Source organism: Procambarus clarkii, chromosome 14 (assembly GCF_040958095.1).
Source record: "Procambarus clarkii isolate CNS0578487 chromosome 14, FALCON_Pclarkii_2.0, whole genome shotgun sequence".
Taxonomy (NCBI): domain Eukaryota; kingdom Metazoa; phylum Arthropoda; class Malacostraca; order Decapoda; family Cambaridae; genus Procambarus; species Procambarus clarkii.
Window position 1 is genome coordinate 12,724,907 of NC_091163.1, and position 14,045 is coordinate 12,738,951.

The window sequence follows — 14,045 nt, forward strand, 5'->3', positions numbered from 1 at the left end:
AATTTAATACCGTAATATGGTAGAATTTATACAGCAGTGCATGGTAGTTGTACTAGTATTGTATTATGAAGTATTTTAGATAATGTCAGGTGTGCAAAGGCTGCATTATGGGTGAATGGTAATGTACAACAGTGAAACTGATTTTGGTTCTTATCTTTAAATAAAAGAGAGAGAGAGAGAGAGAGAGATACTTGTATAGAATGACGGCCTTAATAAATTTCTTAAAATGTATATACCTGTACAATACAGTACAGTATTGATAATGATATAGATTATGAATTGATGGAAATTGACACCATGAAGTATGATTCTGAAAAATTTATTGACAATTTATTATTGTTTGAATCTATCTTAAACTCGTAATGCTTTCTTATATGATGCTGAATAATTACAGTATTGTTAATAGGCTTGTTTTACTGATAGACAAATGGTCTTTCTTAGCAATTAGACACAGCTTGCAGTGCTGAAGAATATATGGCACTGCTCGATAAATACTAAACTGACCGAGTGATTCACTGTGGAGCATTGTTTAATGGTGTGAAGTTATAATTGTTATCTTTGTTTTTGTTTTGTGTGTGGCTGCCTTCATGTGTCAATAGTTTCTTCAAATTGTCTTGAAAAAAGGTCAGTTTCTTAGGTGATGTGATGAAGTATTTTAATAAAAAGCACAGACATTGTTGGATGAAGGTTGATTATTATAATGTTGGAACTAAGGAACCAGCCTAGAAATAAGCTATTTGCTCAAATTGAACTAATATCATTAATTACAATATGTAAAGTAAGCCACTGGAAGTGTAGATATTAGTGAGGTACGAACCTAGGTATTGTTAGATACCTGTACTGGTACTGTTACCTTTGATAGCAATTGTAATAGGTAAGCTCTCTGCTCAGCCCCACACACAGTTCCATTTTGTGTTGCTATTCACATCTAGTACCTGTACATCCCATTTGGTTAACACCCTGAAATTTATGTTTATAGTTTGAATAATGTAGTTGTATCAGATTTTAAATTCATCTGTTAAAATTTCATGAATTTATAATATGCAGCTTGTACTTGTGTACTTTTCATTCATGTAATGTATTTGTCAGCCAAAAAAAAAAAATGAAAAAAGATATATAGTAGAAATTCCCTGTTCCTTTTGTAGACAAATTTATCTAGTCATATTTTTTTACATTTATCTAACAGCAAAATATTTAAACTTTGAATTTATATTTTGTACTTTGATAGTGAGTGCTATAAATTAAGTATATATCTTAATGTAACAAATACTGTGCTTGGTTTTCCTTCCTCTTTCTCCTTTCATTCTTGTCTTCCATTAACCTTCACTGCCAATCTTCTGCCTTGGATGTTGTTGCACGGTGAGTTTCGCATCGTATTTTATGTGGAAGTTTATATGGGATTGTGTATAGTGACTATCAGCAGCCCTTCAGTATTTGTAGATAACTGTATGTAGTATTCGTTGCTTGTTGCATGAGTAGGTTAACTTTCTATTATTCATGGATTTTTTTCAGAATAGCAAAGCAAAATTATCAATTTATGCATAGGTGTATTTAGGACTTTAATGTTAGAGGTTCATATAAACTATCTTGATTGCCTCGCAGGCAATAGTAACAATCGACAAGTATTTGAGCTATTTCACTTGGATGATCCCTAAGGCAAGATCAATGATGGTCTCACTGAAGAGGATCATTCTGCAGGAATACAGAGGTCTGTCTTTTCAAATGTCCTTGTCGTGTCATAATGGTGCTGTGGAAGAACTGGAGAGAAGCCTGGTGTACACCAGTGACCCCATAAAGTTATCATAGACATCAGAGCCTTAAGAAACCCTCCTTGGTAACACAGGAACAACCATGTAGCACTCGCAAACAGTTACAGTGACATTTAGTGACAACTCAGTGACAGTTTTCAGCTGTCACTGTGATGTGACAAGTTTTGAATTGTCACATCTTCTTGGCTGCTGCCCCTGACTTCCACCAGACGACAGCACCCATGGAGACATTTGATCTGCTTTGAGTGGGTTCGATATTAGATTCAGCTAAGTAGGTCTTCCCCCCCCCTTTTTTTTTATGACTGTGTATTGTGGGTTCATGCTTTGTACTTGCTAAGGTAGTATGTTTATTATTTGGAACATCTAACAAGTGTGACAAATCTTGAGTGTGACATGTTTTCAACATTCTCTTTCCTGGTGCCATTTGTCCAAACCAACAGCCTTCAGTGTTACTTTTTCTGTGGTTATTTGGTGACCTTCACTGTGGTCAAATTCAGAGTTTTGTCCACCCCCTTAGTGTTTTGCTTTATTTACCTACACTTAGAACTAGGACAAAGAGGCTCATTTGAGTGTTTGCATGGTTTACAGCTACCTACATGGCTGGTAGGTGGCTGCTGTTATGTTGTTGGCTTGTGACATCTTAGTTGCCAAAGCCGTGCGTTGCTAAAACATTTCTCCTGCTGAGAAATGTTTTGGCAACACCCAAGTTGCCAAACAAATATCTGAAATGTCCTAACTAGATACTTTTCTGCTACCCACCACCACCAGGTGGCAATCTGTACAACACAGTCCCAGTGATGTAAGCTATGGTGTTCACACTCTTGCTTGGCACACATTGGAGGTTTATTGCTCCTGCAAATAGAATTCCTAATCAAAGAGTAGTTGGGTAACGATTTGTTAGATATAAGATCAGTACACATGAGCTGTATGTGAGATCATGTTGATAAGATTGTATAATAAACTGTTTTCTCTGGCTGCCTTTGTCCATCTTAGCTTTCATTTTAGAATGCTGCTAGCAAATGCCTTTAACCACCAAAGTTATCTTTTGAGGCTTTTGTGTGCCTCCTTTGAGAAAGATTTGTTTTGTGTCAATCCTTTCTGGGTAATTTTTTGGAATTATGGGTATGCATGCTGGTGTTGTCATAGTTTGTTTTAACAAACTAGGACCAGTGCCACTCGTCTAATGTTTTGCATGAGAGACGAATTATTTATTTTCTCTCTCATCAGATGGCTTCTCCCATTGTATCATCCCGAGTGACTGTACCAGATTTGTGCGTTGAGGGCACTTATGTTCATGTAGAGATTACTCTTCTTCTTTTTTTTGTTGACTTTCTCACTTTTTCCATTTGAATAGTCTTGCATTTGAGTCCTTTAGTTTGTGAATTTTATCTTGGGCAGTTGTATTGTCTCATGATTTAGTTCACTTTAGCTTTTGTTTCACAGTTCATTTTCTTGGCTTTGCTACCTTACCAGGACCCCCAAGTTGTTCAAGTTGCACTTGGTAGTAGTGGGAGGGAAAGATAAGTATCTAATTCAGTAAAATTTCTGGTTGCAATTCTTATACCATGTCGTAGCTCAGTTGATTAAGGCAGCGTCTGGGATGCTCTTGGACGTAGGTTCGAATCCTCATCACGGCCCTTGTGGATTTGTTTATCTACCTAGGTATTTTTCAGTCTTGTTTGCCAGCATTTCTCTGATGGGGGTTTTGTAAATCTTTCAAGTCTGTTTGTATGCAGTTAACTTCAATAGTGGGTTAATTTATGATTGTCTCATGCTACCCCTGCTGCTTCACAGAGGGGACAAAATGGTTTAAAAATATGCTTGTCCTCGGTGGGCAGAGAGAAGTCATGAGGGAATGGCCTGAGAAGGCAGATTTACAGTGTTCTCAGGGAAGCTATATGGGGTGCCATCCAGAAAGGGACATTTCATTATACTCAAGACTCTGATTAATTAAGTTTGGTATTTCAGATTAATTGCCTGCACTAGCTTTTAGTGAGCATGTTACGGTGATATAATGAGGAACTGATTGGTACTGATATAGGAGAAGTGGGGTAGTTGACAGTAATATAAGCATTTACCCAAGTTCTGATGTGGAATTATATTAGTTAATTGAGGCTCTTAGCTTCTTTATAAAGGCTAAACACAGAATTCAGATATCCAGTATATTCATTATTATTACCCTGTTCCCGACTTCAATAGAGTAGAGCATCATCAGCCCAGGGAGGATAGGGGAGACGTACAAGAAAGGAAGGCTAAAGAAATGAAAAATGACACCTATTTATGTAGATTTGTAAATTTAACTATTATATTGACTTCTTTCGATTAAATTTGACATAGTAAATTTGTTGAAATAAAGTGGTACTGTATTTGATTTGCTTGCACTCACTGAGAGCTGTTAATATTTGTCGAAAGTAGTCATTCATGGTTACAGATAAAATATCAATGGGTCTGAACTCCCTGGGAAATTGTATTTAATCTAACAGCATTTACTCCTTAATGTAATGATATTTCTTATTGGGATAAAATTTAGTTAAACTGATATGGCCAAAGAACTAAAGACAGTTCCTGAGCCAGTTTAAACTGTTATGGCCAGATAATACTGGGCAGTTCCTCCTCCAGTTCTCTAAAAGCTTAAAAATAATCTTTAAAAGTTGAAGTGATTCAGCAGTACTGTAGATGGAAAAATTGGATAAACCCATTTTAAAAGTACAGTAGTGGTCTTTTCTGGGAGGTGTTGCTCTATAGCTTCTTGAGCTATAGCACTGGGGCTGCCAAGCCTTAGGGAATTGCACAAGGATCCAGAGGTTTGCTCGATTCTACTGGAAGTCATGACCAGAATCTGGCTCTCAGGCAAGTGGAGCTTAAGCATTAGAGATTAATTCAAAATCAAAAGCAAACCACCAAAAGTATAAATGAATCAAAATGAGCAACTGCTCATTTTGAAATGAGCAGTTGAAAGGAAATTAAAAACCCAACTCTGAGGAAAACAAGGCAAACAATTGTTGCTGTGTAATAAACAGTCCAGCCATAACACGCCTGTCTGTCACCAGATGTCAGGCCAAGTCAACCAGGGTAACCACCAGCCAGTTACTCATTCACATCCCTAGTTCATCTAGTGTCGCACCTCTCTTAGACTACATTCAGCTTTCCACTAAGACGAGTGTCACTGGCTATTCTTGGAACACTTCAATATTTTTGGGGCCATTGCATTGTTTTGTTTCATTTCCTGCTTCATGTTTGTGTTGAACCTGGCTCCCAGAATTTTCACCAGACTTACTCAAGTGGTTATTAGGCATCTTCCCCTCTCTGCCACATTCAACTGTGTTCATTTGGGTCCTTGAACACTTTAATGGGCAGCTTGAACTTTACCTTCATGTTTACCCACTGGGGTGTGTCTGTCTTCAAAGGTGCTGTACCAATGAACAAATCCACAAGGGCCGTGACGAGGATTCGAACCTACGTCCGGGAGCATCCCAGACGCCGCCTTAATCGACTGAGCTATGACATGGTAAAAGAGTTGAAACCGAAGCTCTACTGAACTTACTTTCAGTAAAACTTCGGTTTCAACTTTTTTACCATGTCGTAGCCGAGTCGATTAAGGTAGCGTCTGGGATGCTTCCGGACATAGGATCGAATCCTCGTCATGGCCCTTGTGAATGTGTTTATTTGATGCATCACGCTATTGTGATTTCCGTGTGTAGTGCTGTACCATGTTTTCCAGAGAGCATCCTTTTGTCACAATCAGTCTCATGCGATGCATGACACGCCTTGCTTGTAAAAGATTTTGATTCATCATTTTACCCTTTGGCGTTTTGGGGTTCAGTTCCATGGTAGATTTCTCCTCCGTTGATTGATCTGTTCACAGATGCATCAGAACTCAAATGGGGATTCATTTTTCAGAATTCTGTGGCCATTAGGCATCCTCTTCCTGGACTGGGGTCATGGTCTTATCAGGATGGTTCAGTGTTCTCCATCAATATCTGTGTGGTGTTTTAGTCCTTGTTTACTGTCACCTGTATTGGAGGTTGAGTAATAAGCCTATTGGCACACGCTAGAAAATGAAAAGATGACGACAACAACAACTATTAGTTCTGTTTGTGTAGAAGAAGGCTGTCTGGCATGAACCCTGGGTGATGTAGCCTGCGATAATTCAAGTGAATTATAGCAGGGGGGCCATCACCTTGTGTCAACAACTGGCTTGCCTATTTTCAAGACACTGCTTGAAAGCAAATCTCATTTGCTTGAAAGCAGTGTCTTGTTTTGATGTACACATTCTCTTTGGTGGGTTTGCTCTTCATTTTAGGTTGATCTCTGATCCCCAATCTCCCCTAACATGAAAGAGAGAGAGCGAACCAGAACCTGGTCATGGCTTGAGTGGGTCTCAGAATCCTGGTTTGATATACTAAGGCTTAGCAACCCCCTTGCTATAACTTGGGAAGCTACTGAGTCACTCACCAGGACGAGATGTTTCATTATATTCAGTGCTTTATTTTTTATTTACTACTACAGGATTTACTAAAACAACTTATTGAAGTTATTTCCCATTCCATTGAAGCCAATTTGCATGTTATTAGAGCACATTGATACAGTATCTATTATATATTTATAAGTATTCTGTAAGGCTTCTGCGCTGAGTGACCACTCTAAACTGCCACTTATATTTGCTTAAAATAAATATTAATTTTGTGATATATAATTAATATTCTTAGTATAACTTTGGTACACATTAATGTCTGTTAGTTGTTCAAAATTATTTTATATTTCATGTAATTAGCAATGAACAGCATTTGTTTGTATTTACCAGGGCTGCTCGCAGTACCGGCCAATGTCGGTGGTGATGGAGGGTCCACAAGATCGTCTCTCAGTGATGCTTCAGCCATTAGTGGTTCTTCCACACGGACATATGTTAATGAAGCTTCCACACTCATTATTGAGACCAGTGAAAATGGTGTCTTTAAGTGAGTATTTGGTTAACTTATTGGGTATCCAGAACAGGTGTTTGTACTGACATTAATAAGGTTATTTGTTTATTTGCACAGGGAAGAATTGTTTGGAGTTATTTTAAATACATTTGTGTTGGGGGCTGTTGAATATGATGATGGTAAAATAGACTTACAGGAGATATTTTTGCATGGTCCTTGTATCCTTGTTTCAATGGGAAACTATATTTTGTGATTTTTCATTACTAAGTATTATGTTATAATTATATCATCTTTCCACAGACATTACCTGATTCCTTTGGCACTACAGCAAAAGAGCAAGTGGAGGAAGAAAGGCTTAAAACTTCACATCTTCGGAGAACACACTTTTGTCGCCAAACACATGTCCAGGTACTTGAAGTTTTATTATGGTATACCTGTTGTAACCATTACTGCAGTGGTGTTTTAGAGTTTTGAATTTAAATTGTTCAAAATTTTATTAATCCATATTTAAAGTATTTTCCATATATCACACCATTTTCAGAGCCAAGGCCCATTGGTGGCTCCCCTTGAACCAATGGTCTATATGGGCCCATAGACACACGTTCTGCCGGTCAAACTGTCATTTGTTCACCCATCATGACCAGTAACTTTTCAAATAGTCGGGGTCACATTGTTGGAAAGAGTAGACCATAACCAATCTGATTCGAGCTACCACAGAGATCAACTCACTATTACTCAATCGCTCTCCCGTATCCATGTTTGATTCCACATGTTGGGTATAGTACTTGTTTCAATAGTTCACCTTCCTATGATTTTGTCATGGGCACAGCCCCATGTGCCCATTTGAAAAAAAATAGATGCCTTGCTTTATTTTTAAATTAAATTCTGTTTAATATTTTGCAGATGTTTTATGCTGCTTGTTTTTTCCCTTTCCCCTTCCCTTTATATGGCAGGAGTTTGTTGTTTTGGTTCAAACCTTGTGTATGTTATCAAATTCCTTAAAAAAATAGGATTATAATCCTGTTGCTCATTTTTTTTATATAGAGTATTAACAAGCTGGTCTCTCAGTACTGGCTCGAGTTAGATTAGTCATGGTTTTCCTTCATTGGCTGTGTGAGCAGCTACTTAAATATTTAGTGGTTATGGTTGATGAATAAGACATTAGAGCTTTACAGGCAGAAAGTGCATATGTAGACTCGTGTATGTCACGTGTTTAAGGAAGCAACCAAGAGATTGGCTCAGAAAGAGTTTCACTACAGCCAAAACCATATTTTGTGTGTTATAGTAGGTGTTTAGTACATTGTAAATATGCAATGTAATATGCAAAAAAAAAAAGATTTAAAATACAGTTTCCTCCCTAACGAAGTAAAGAAGTTGGAAGCATTATGGTATTCAAAAGTAATGTTAAAAACACTGTTTTTGTAGTACTGTCTACTATCACTTCCTCAGTAGTATATAAAACTTCCTCTTTGTGGTAATTTATCTATTATATTACCAAAACTACTTGCTCTATCATCAATATCAATTTTAATTGCCTCCTTTTCCTAGTACTAATTTCATTCTCTTCATATCAAAATTTAAATGCACTGCAAACTTTGCCTTTATCACTTAATTATAAATATCCAATGTATAGGCCGTAATATGATCCTAGTGTAGGTTTACATTAGGCTGTAAATCCACAGTAGGATTATATTACAGCCTAGGTGTAAACCTACAGTAGAATCCTATTACAGCCTAGTGTAAACCCACAGTAAGATCATACTACAGCCTAGGTATATATCCTACTGTAGGTTTACACTAGACAGTAATATGATCCTACTGTAGGTTTACACTAGGCTGTAATATGATCCTACTGTGGGTTTACACCAAGGCTGTAATGTGTTCCTACTGTGAGTTTACACCTAGGCTGTAATATCTTACCGCAGGTTTATATCTAGGTGCAGTGAAAGCTTGTGTGCGTTCTTGCAAATGAAGACGACTATGACTGATTCTTAATGATATTAATAGCGATCTTTCCTATATGCTCAGTTCAACGCCTTGTGAAGTGTGTCAGAAGACATTAGGAAGAAGATTTGGCAAACAAGGTTATGTGTGTCGTGACTGCGGCTTCAAGTGTCATAAGCCGTGTCATGTTAAGACAGAAGCGGTTTGTCCCAACTCGACTGTCAACACAATGGACCTGTAAGTTATTTTCTTGCTCTTTTTCCCCCCATACTTTTAGCTTACAGCTTTATGAATTATATAATTATTGCTTAACCCTGGTGATATGCATTAGTGCTGTGTGATGATTGGTGACATGTTCTAGTGCTACATGATGATTGGTGACATGCACTAGTGCTACATGATGATTGGTGACATGTTCTAGTGCTACATGATGATTGGTGACATGCACTAGTGCTACATGATGATTGGTGACATGTTCTAGTGCTACATGATGATTGGTGACATGTTCTAGTGCTATGGTGACATGTTCTAGTGCTACATGATGATTTGTGACATGCACTTGTGCTACGTGATGATTGGTGACATGTTCTAGTGCTACATGATGATTGGTGACATGCACTAGTGCTATATGATGATTGGTGACATGCACTAGTGCTACGTGATGATTGGTGACATGCACTAGTGCTACATGATGATTGGTGACATGTTCTAGTGCTACATGATGATTGGTGACATGTACTTGTGCTACATGATGATTGGTGACATGCACTAGTGCTATGTAATGATTGATGACATGTACTAGTGCTACATGATGATTGGTGACATGCACTAGTGCTACATGATGATTGGTGACATGTTCTAGTGCTACATGATGATTGGTGACATGTACTTGTGCTACATGATGATTGGTGACATGCACTAGTGCTACATGATGATTGGTGACATGCACTTGTGCTACGTGATGATTGGTGACATGCACTTGTGCTACGTGATGATTGGTGACATGCACTAGTGCTACATGATGATTGGTGACATGCACTAGTGCTACGTGATGATTGGTGACATGCACTAGTGCTACATGATGATTGGTGACATGCACTAGTGCTACATGATGATTGGTGACATGCACTAGTGCTACGTGATGATTGGTGACATGCACTAGTGCTACATGATGATTGGTGACATGCACTAGTGCTACGTGATGATTGGTGACATGCACTAGTGCTACATGATGATTGGTGACATGCACTTGTGCTATGTGATGATTGGTGACATACACTAGTGCTACATGATGATTGGTGACATGTTCTAGTGCTACATGATGATTGGTGACATGCACTAGTGCTACATGATGATTGGTGACATGCACTAGTGCTACATGATGATTGGTGACATGCACTAGTGCTATGTAATGATTGATGACATGCACTTCATCTACGTGGGGGCCTCGTAGCCTGGTGGATAGCGCGCAGGATTCGTAATTCTGTGGCGCGGGTTCGATTCCCACACGAGGCAGAAGCAAATGAGCAAAGTTTCTTTCACCCTGAATGCCCCTGTTACCTAGCAGTAAATAGGTACCTGGGAGTTAGTCAGCTGTCACGGGCTGCTTCCTGGGGGTGGAGGCCTGGTCGAGGACCGGGCCGCGGGGACACTAAAAAGCCCCGAAATCATCTCAAGATAACCACTCAAGATAACCTACATGATGATTGGTGACATGTACTAGTGCTATGTAATGATTGATGACATGCACTTCATCTACATGATGATTGGTGACATGTACTAGTGCTATGTAATGATTGATGACATGCACTGTAGTGGCTCTTGGGGGGGGGGGGAGTGGGGGACTGTTTGACAACTTGGTGCCTAGTGACACATTCTTCAATTTCACATTTGCCTTCATTGTTATTTTACATGTATTAACAAAACAGTTAATTTTATTATTAAGCTTTGTTTCCCAGCTTGTATTTTTTCTTGCATAATAGGTGAGAAAAATGCTTCACTTTTTTCTAGCGATGGCATTTAAATTAAAAAAAATTATTTAGAAATGTTCTTAGATTAACACTTTCGTTTCCCGACGATGTTGGTGACGTTTATCCCTGCCGAACGGATGTCCGCCAGGGACGGCAGGGATGTCCTAAATTAATATAGTTGTTAAAAATCTATTTGTTTTCCGATCATTATGGGATGAGTTTTAAAATGCGCACCTTTAGATTGTGAACCACTTGATACCAGATTGAGCGACGTAGCTTGAAAATTGAGGTGAGAAAACTAATCAGAGTATGCACATTTTAGTGTGGGTGTGCAGATGGGTGCTTGCTCATGGATAATGCTCGGCGGGCTTTCTATTTTGCTTTGGGTATTGTTTATTTTTATCTTACATACATATATCCCTTTAGAAAATTCTATTGTGAACAAATTGATACCAAAATGAATGATGTAACACGAAAATTGCCAGGTAACACTCACGGGTAGCACTCGGCTGATTTTCGGGTTTGCTGCAGGTGGCAGCAAACCCGAATTTTTTTTTACCTTATATGCATATATCCCTTTCGAGAATTCTATTGCAAACGTTTTAATACCAAAATTAATGATGTAGCATGAAAATTGATGTGATAAAATGCATTTTATTGTGTATGTGCGGATGGGTGCTCACTTACAGGTAACGCTTTGTCGATTTTCGGGTTTGCTGTGGGTGGCATGCCAGGCTTTTTAACGTTATATGCATGTACCCCTGTAGGCAATTGTATTGTGAACAATTTGATATCAAAATGAACAATGTACAACGAAAATTGAGGTGAAAAAACTGAAAAGAGTATACACATTTCAATGCTCTTTGCTCGCTCCCTGGTAATGTTTGGCAGACTTTCAGCTTTGCTGGGGGAGGGGGGGCAGGCTTTTGGACCTTATATGCCTATACCTCTGTGTGGAATTCTATTGCGAACAAATTGATACCAAAATGAACGACATAGCATGATAATTGGGGTGAGAAAATTGAAAAGAGTATACACATTTTAGTGCTCTTTCGCGCTTAAGGGTAATGCTCGGCCGATTTGCGGGTTTGATGTAGGTGGCACACTGGGCTTTTGGACTTTATATGCATATACCACTATAGAGAATTCTATTGCAAACAATTTAATACAAAATGAACGACGTACAACAAAAATTGAGTTGAGAAAACTAAAAAGAGTATACATATTTTAGTGTGGCTGAGCTCTCACAAGAAACACCTGCCCCACCTTGAGGTAGGCTGGGGCCCATGCGCTGGGAGTGGCAAAGTGTTAACCTTTAGCTATTTTGAGTGTTGTTAGTATTCAGATTTGATCTTGCATGTTGAGCATTACATTATGAAGCAAGGTTCGGTATGGATATTTGGGCTGTAGATGTGTTGCCTGCCAAATTTGTTTTTTCCTGTATGTAGTTAGCATGCCTGTAAATACTGACCTCAAATTATCCCAGTTATATACAGTACAGTATAGTGTCACTCAAATGGAACAATTAATTCCAGACCCCATTCTATTGCAAGAATAGTTTTTGTCGCATCCTAACTTACAATTTTTGTGGAATTGTTTGCTCCGCATTATTTTGTTTGTATTGGTATAAATGATAGAACACACTATTGCATGTATTTTATTATTAAAATTGCTTGGAAAAAGTACACGTCTGAGCTCTCTCTCTTGAATGTTCTTTAGGGCAAGGCCCTTCCTGATTCCATTGTAAAATACTGAGTCAGGGCAGGCCAACATTTTGCATCAGCACAGCAGGGATCTATCACAAAATCCCTTTCGGGGTCATACTGGCATTAGGGAGGCAGTGGGGAAATAATCCAGCCCAAAATTATCCCTATAAGGTTCATTTATAAACAAAGCCCTTCCTAGGTTTTGCTTGGTCCCAGGGAACACTTTATATTACTCTCGCTAACTGGCAGCCGACAGGCAGGTTACTGCCCTCATACGAGGAGGCAAACAGTGGTTCCTTATTGTTAGCCATTGAGATACCTCCACATGTACAAGTCACAGCAGCCTTAGGAGCCCTGGACAGGAGACCAGAGGCCAAGACCAAGAGGCCAAGATAATATTCAATTATCTGTCAAACAGAATGAAAAGAGTAACAGTCAATCAAATAAAATTGACTCCAAGCCCAGTGAAAAGCTCTATACCTCAGGGCACAATCCTTGCACCACTGTTTTCCCTATTCTCATATCAGATATAAATAAAAAATCAAGTATCAACTTCATGACATCTTTTGCAGATGACAAAAATCAGCATGAAAATTACTGATATAGAATGCATTGAAAACCTTTAAGCAGATATTAATACAGTTTTTAATTGGGCAACAGAAATTAACGATGGTTTAACAGTGAAAAATCCCAGATCCTTAGGTGTGGTAAAAATGAAGATCTTAAACAAAATTTGACACAATTAAATCTACTTATAGTAGGAAAGCAACATGTAAAGCATCTGGGAATAATGATGTCTGATGACTCACACTTAGGGAGCATAACCAAGCACATACAACATCAGCAAGAAAAATAATGGGATAGATTATAATCTTCAAATCCAGGGGTCCCATCACAGTGCTCATACTATTCAAATCACTTGTGCTGTCCCACCTTAAATAGTGCTCGATACTTGCTTTCCCCTTCAGAGCAGGGGGAAAGTGCTCTGTTCCACAGGGGTCTCATTACAGTGGATGTGTCACTGGGGGAGGGAGGGGCCTAATTTCAGAGGATGTTCCACTGGGGCCTCATTTCAGGGAATGTCATGGGACCTCATTCCATATGTTGAGTTGTTTATGGAGTGTGGCATCACAAGTTGCTTCTGTATGTACCTTACCTTGAGGTGTTTCCGGGGCTCAGCGTCCCCGCGGCCTGGTCGTCGACCAGGCCTCCTGGTTGCTGGACTGATCAACCAGGCTGATTTTACTACTGTTGCTTTTTTACTGTAGCTGCTAAATGTAGCTGCATTCTATAATTGTGAAACTGTCATAGTGGTGGAGGCTCTGGACACACCTTATGTTTCCTCCAGTTTTGATGCTTTTATTGGTCTTGTTGAAGCTGGAGATTTTTGTGGGCTGTGTTTTCTTGGTCACTTCCTTGTGGTCTGTCCAGCATTGGTTCCCCCATTCCTTCTCTCCATATACTTCAATTTCAGCAGTATGTTAGACCTACCCTCCGCACACACATTGATCTGTGCGTGCGGAGCTTCTTGTTACCGATCTATCACCATTGTTACATATATAGCAGATGATGCTAACATTGTTGCATCATCTCTCAGTCAGCAAGGCAGACAGCATGCCTGTCATAACTCATACTGAATTTCCCATTTCCAAACTTCTTTCTTTGCTTGTGCCTCTCCATTGTCTTTACTCCTTCTCCCCCCCCCCCAAAAAAAAAAAAAAAATCATCTAACAC

General features: G+C 39.0%; 1 protein-coding gene across 1 annotated transcript in view; it reads left to right on the forward strand.

Moving 5' to 3' along the window:
- Positions 1–14,045, forward strand: part of LOC123771715 (uncharacterized) — a 220,804-nt gene that overhangs the window by 196,128 nt on the left and 10,631 nt on the right. The window contains 3 exon segments of the mRNA XM_069324676.1: positions 6,574–6,727; positions 6,992–7,099; positions 8,720–8,872. Coding sequence (XP_069180777.1) covers positions 6,574–6,727; positions 6,992–7,099; positions 8,720–8,872 — 415 coding nt within the window.